This window comes from Colobus angolensis, unplaced genomic scaffold (assembly GCF_000951035.1).
Source record: "Colobus angolensis palliatus isolate OR3802 unplaced genomic scaffold, Cang.pa_1.0 Scaffold39, whole genome shotgun sequence".
In the NCBI taxonomy this organism is placed as follows: domain Eukaryota; kingdom Metazoa; phylum Chordata; class Mammalia; order Primates; family Cercopithecidae; genus Colobus; species Colobus angolensis.
The window spans coordinates 4,945,600-4,951,148 of NW_012117265.1; the positions used below are offsets into that span (position 1 = coordinate 4,945,600).

At 54.2% G+C, this 5,549-nt stretch overlaps 1 protein-coding gene across 1 annotated transcript in view; it reads left to right on the plus strand.

Annotated features, from left to right (window-relative positions):
- Positions 1-4,761, plus strand: part of MYO1F (myosin IF) — a 64,193-nt gene extending 59,432 nt beyond the window's left edge. Inside the window, exons 25-28 of the mRNA XM_011954931.1 lie at positions 775-873; positions 3,353-3,548; positions 3,636-3,805; positions 4,265-4,761. Of these exons, the coding sequence (XP_011810321.1) occupies positions 775-873; positions 3,353-3,548; positions 3,636-3,805; positions 4,265-4,341 (542 nt within the window). The 3' untranslated portion in view covers positions 4,342-4,761. The remainder of the gene's footprint in view (positions 1-774; positions 874-3,352; positions 3,549-3,635; positions 3,806-4,264) is intronic.
- The last annotated feature ends 788 nt before the right edge of the window (positions 4,762-5,549 follow it).

Genomic DNA, 5,549 nt, shown 5'->3' on the forward strand with positions numbered 1-5,549 from the left:
TTTTTTTTTTTTTTTGAGACGGAGTCTCATTCTATTCTCTCGCCGCCCAGGCTGGGTGCAGTGGCACGATCTTGGCTCACCGCAACCTCCGCCACCCGGGTTCAAGCGATTCTCTTGCCTCAGCCTCCCGAGTAGCCGGGATTACAAGCGCCTGCCACCGCGCCCAGCTAATTTTTGTGGTTTTAGTAGAGACGGGGTTTCACCGTCTTGGCCAGGATGGTCTTGAACTCCTGACCTCATGATCCACCCGCCTCGGCTTCCCAAAGTGCTGGGATTACAGGCGTGAGCCACCGCGCCCGGCCAGAGAGAGAGACTTAAAGAAGGGCTGCAACCAGTGATTGGGCGTGAAATGTGGAGGCGGGACGTGACCATGGAAGAAACCAATCAAAACAGTGGGGCGGAGCCAGCAGGATGGACCAGAGTGGGCAACAGCAAGGAAGGGGCGGGCCTAGAGAGAGAGAAAGGCTGTTAAGGAGAAGACATGACCAATGCGGGGGCGAGAAATGTAGAGGGGTGTGGCCAGAGCGACAACCCTGGAACCTGGTAGCGATGAAGGAATGTCCTAAAGTGGGGTGGGCCCAAAGAGCAAGGCCAGTGACATGTGGGGCACTTGGGGGCGAGGCCAATTAGTGGGCGGAGCCACTGTACCTAAGGGGTGGTGCTAATGGGAGAGTCTGAGGGGGCTGGGTGCGGCGTACCCTCAGAATGGACTAGACTTGTGGGCGGGGCAAAGAGCGTCGTCTATCACTCAAATCCTTGACACTCTTCTTTCAGAGCCTACGCGGAAGGGAATGGCCAAGGGAAGACCTCGGAGGTCGTCCCAGGCCCCTACCCGGGCGGCCCCTACCCGGACGGCCCCTGGGCCCCCGAGAGGTGAGGAGCTGCGTCCCTTGCTATCTTCCCTTGGCTTTTGTGGGTCCCATGGCCTAAACTAGACCTTCAGCAAACGAAATCTAACAAATACAGTTTACCACTTACTTCTCTGTCCAGAACTCTCGATAGCACCACGTCTCCCGTAGAATAAAGGCTAAACTTAGTTTGGCATTCAGAGCCCTTCAAAACCCAAACCCAGCTAACCACTGACATCTTCTCTCCTCCTACCCTACACTCCTGCCCTGCAAACCACATCTGTTTGGTTGGTTTTTGAGACGGAGTCTCCCTCTGTCGCCCAGGCTGGAGTGCAGTGGCACTATCTCCACTCAGTGCAAGCTCCGTCTCCCAGGTTCGTGCCATTCTCCTACCTCAGCTTCCCGAATAGCTGGAACTACAGGTGCCCACCACCATGCCCAGCTAATTTTTTGTATTTGTTGAGACGGGGTTTCACCGTGTTAGCCAGGATGGTTTCGATCTCCTGGCCTCATGAGCCTCCCGCCTCGGCCTCCCAAAGTGCTGGGATTACAGGCATGAGCCACAGTGCCCAGCCTCTTTTTTTGTTTTTTTGAGACACAGTCCAACTCTTGTCTCCCAGGCTGGAGCACAGTGGCAAAATCTCGGCTCACTGCAACCTCCGCCTCTTGGATTCAAGCAATTCTCCTGCCTCAGCCTCCTGAGTAGCTGGGATTACAGGCATGCACCACCACACCCAGCTAATTTTTTAAAAATCTTTAGTAGAGACAGGGTTTTACCATGTTGGCCAGGCTGGTCTTGAACTCCTGACCTCGTGATCCACCCACCTAGGCCTCCCAAAGTGCTGGGATTACAGGCATGAGCCACCGCACCTGGCCTTTTCTTTTCTTTTCTTTTGAGACTGAGTCTCGCTCTGTTGCCCGGGCTGGAGTGCAGTGGCGTGATCTCGGCTCACTGTAACCTCCACCTCCCGGGTTGAAGCAGTTCTCCTGCCTCAGCCTCCCAAGTAGCTGGGACTACAGGCGTGCACCACCATGCCTGGCTAATTTTTGTATTTTTAGTAGAGATGGAGTTTCATTATATTGGCCAGACTTGTCACGAACTCCTGACCTCATGATCTGCCCACCTTGACCTCCCAAAGTGCTAGGATCACAGACTTGAGCCACCGTGCCTGACCTAAAAATTCTTTTTAAATTAGCTGGGCAAGGTGGTGTGTGCCTATAGTCCCAGCTATTTAGGAGGCTGAGGGGGAGGATAGCATGTGAGCCTTGGAGTTGGAGGCTGCAGTGAGCTATGATCTCACCACTGCACTCCAACCTGGGCCACAGAGCAAAACCTCTCTCTAAATAAATAAAAAATAAATAAAGCCAAGTGCACTGGCTCATGCCTATAAAACCAGCATGTTGGGAGGCTGAAGTGGGAGGATTGCTTGAGGCCAGGTGTTTGAGACCAGCCTGGTCAACATAGTGAGACCCCATCTCTACTTTAAAAATTATAAAAATCAACTGGGCATAGTGGAGCATACCTGTAGTCCCAGCTACCCCTAAGAGGAGGCTAAGGAGGGAGGATTGATTGAGCCCAGGACATCAGAGTTGCAGTGAGCTATGATTGTACCACTGCACTCCAGCCTGGGCAAGAGTGAGACCATGTCTCAAAATAAACAAATAAAAGTAAAAAATAATTTTAAAATTATTCGTAAAAAAGCCTCTATTGGGGCCGGGCGCGGTGGCTCAAGCCTGTAATCCCAGCGCTTTGGGAGGCCGAGACGGGCGGATCACGAGGTCAGGAGATCGAGACCATTCTCGCGAACACGGTGAAACCCCGCCTCTACTAAAAACTACAAAAAACTAGCCGGGCGACGAGGCGGGCGCCTGTAGTCCCAGTTACTTGGGAGGCTGAGGCAGGAGAATGGCGTAAATCCGGGAGGCGAAGCTTGCAGTGAGCTGAGATCCGGCCACTGCACTCCAGCCTGGGTGACAGAGCAAGACTCCGTCTCAAAAAAAAAAAAAAAAAAAAAAGCCTCTATTGGCCAGGCACGGTGGCACACCTGTAATCCCAGCACTTTGGGAGGCCAAGGTGGGCCGATCACGAGGTCAGGAGATCGAGACCATCCTGGCAAACATGGTGAAACCCCATCTCTACTAAAAATACAAAAAAAAATTAGCTGGGCGTGGTGGCAGGCGCTTGTAGTCCCAGCTATTCGGGAGGCTGAGGCAGGAGAATGGCACAAACCCGGGAGGCGGAGCTTGCAGTGAGCCGAGTTTGCGCCACTGCACTCCAGCCTGGGTGACAGAGCGAGACTCCATCTCAACAACAACAACAACAACAACAAAGCCTCTGTCTAGGGCCTCCTAGCCCCAGAGCCCCTCCGTCTATCCCAATCCTTACCACACCGGGTTGAGAGTGTGGCAATCTCCTCCCTCAGACTGGGAACTTGGAGCCAAGTCCTCCTCAAATCCTCCTAGCATCACCCTAATACATGTCTTCATCCTTGCTCCTGCCACAGGCATGGATCGCAATGGGGTGCCCCCCTCTGCCAGAGGGGGCCCCCTGCCCTTGGAGCTCATGTCTGGAGGGGGCTCCCACCGGCCTCCCCGGGGTCCTCCATCCACATCCCTGGGAGCCAGCAGACGACCCCGGGCACAGCTGCCCTCAGAGCACAACACAGAATTCCTCAACGTGCCTGACCAGGGCATGGCCGGGTAGGTGGGGTGGGAGGGCAGCCCCAGGAAGTGGGCAGGGGGTAGGGGAGTGTCTGGGGCTGTGACTCAAAGCCCCTGTGCCCACAGCATGCAGAGGAAGCGCAGTGTGGGGCAACGGCCAGTGCCTGGTGTGGGCCGACCCAAGCCCCAGCCTCGGACACATGGCCCCAGGTGCCGGGCCCTATACCAATATGTGGGCCAAGATGTGGACGAGCTGAGCTTCAATGTGAACGAGGTCATCGAGATCCTCATGGAAGGTGTGTGTACCAGGGCAGAAGCTGGGGTGAGGGGAGTGGTAAGAACCCTGACATCACCAGGCAGACCCCACCACTGTACACCCTCCCCACGGGAGAACAGAGATAACAGACGGATGAGGTGGCTCATGCCTGTAATCCCAGCACTTTGGGTGGCCGAGGCAGAAGGATCACTTGAGGTCAGGAGTTTGAGACAAGCCTGGGCAACCTAGCAAGACTCCATCTCTACAAAAGATCTACAAAAAAAAAAAAATTGTAAGAGTGGAAATGGCCGGATGCAGTGGCTCACACCTGTAATCCCAGCATTTTGGGAGGCTGAGGCAGGAGAATGGCTTAAGCCCAGGAGTTCAAGACCAGCCTGGATAACATTAGGGAGACCCCATGAACAAGACAGATGGAGCAGGCATGAGAGCTTTCTCCAGGGCCAGCTAGGGGCACCTCAAGCTTTCCTCTCTCCCACAGATTCCTCGGGCTGGTGGAAGGGCCGGCTTCACGGCCAGGAGGGCCTTTTCCCAGGAAACTACGTGGAGAAGATCTGAGCTGGGCCCTGGGATTCTGCCTTCTCTTTTGCCCGCCTGTCTGCCTGCCTGCCTGCCTGCCTGGTGGGGAGCCAGGCCCTGCCAGTGAGAGCCTCGTTTACCTGGGCTGCAATGGCCTAAAAGTCCAGTCCTGTGGCCTCCAGTCCTGCCCAGGCCCTGGGTCTGTGAGTCACTGCTGCAGCCCCCGCCCCTGGGCCCTGGTCTTCCCCCAACATCACACCCGCTGCCCATTCTCCATTTCTGCGTGTGTCAAACGGGACTAACAGCAGAATCTACCTCCCAAGTGCCATGTGATTAAGAAATGAGTCTTGAATCCTGTGCTGTTGGCAAAGTGCCAGGCACAGTTGGGGGGAGGGGTCGTTGACGTGTGACTTTGCTCATTCTGTCATCACTAAGGCAATAAATGTTTGCCAGGTGAAAGCATGAGTTAACTTACTACGTTCCCAGAAAGAACAGTTTTCACAACCCTGTGAGGTAGGAGCTGTGAAGGACCCCATCTTACAGGTGGAACAATGGAGGTTCAAAGAGGTTCACTGACCCAAGACTGCATAGAGCCATGCCTTGTATTCATATGTGGCCACAAAGCCTGAATTTGTCCCAGTTTGGGCCGGGTGCAGTGGCTCACACCTGTAATCCCAGTGTTTTGGGAGGTGGAGGCAGATGGATCACTTGAGATCAGGAGTTCAAGACCAGCCTGGATAACACGACAAAACCCTGTTTCTACTAAAAATTAAAAAAAGAAAAAAAAAATTAGCTGGGTGTGGTGGTGCCTGCCTGTAATCCCAGCTACTGGGGAGGCTGAAGCAGGAGAATCGCTTGAACCCGGGAGGCAGAGGTTGCCATGAGCCAAGATCACACCACTGCACTCCAGCCTGGACAAAAGAGCCAGACTTCATCTCGAAAAAAAAAAAAAAATTGTCATGGCCAGGCACAGTGGCTCACGCCTGTAATCCCGGTACTTTGGGAAGCCAAGGCAGGTGGATCATGAGGTCAGGAGTTCGAGACCAGCCTGGCCAACATGATGAAACCCCGTCTCTACTAACAATACAAAAATTATCTGAGTGTGGTGGTGGGCACCTGTAATCCCAGCTACTCGGGAGGCTGAGGCAGGAGAATTGCTTGAACCTGGGAGTGGAGGTTGCAGTGAGCCAAGATTGTGCCATTGCACTCCAGCCTAGATGACAGAGTGAGACTCCATCTCACCAAAA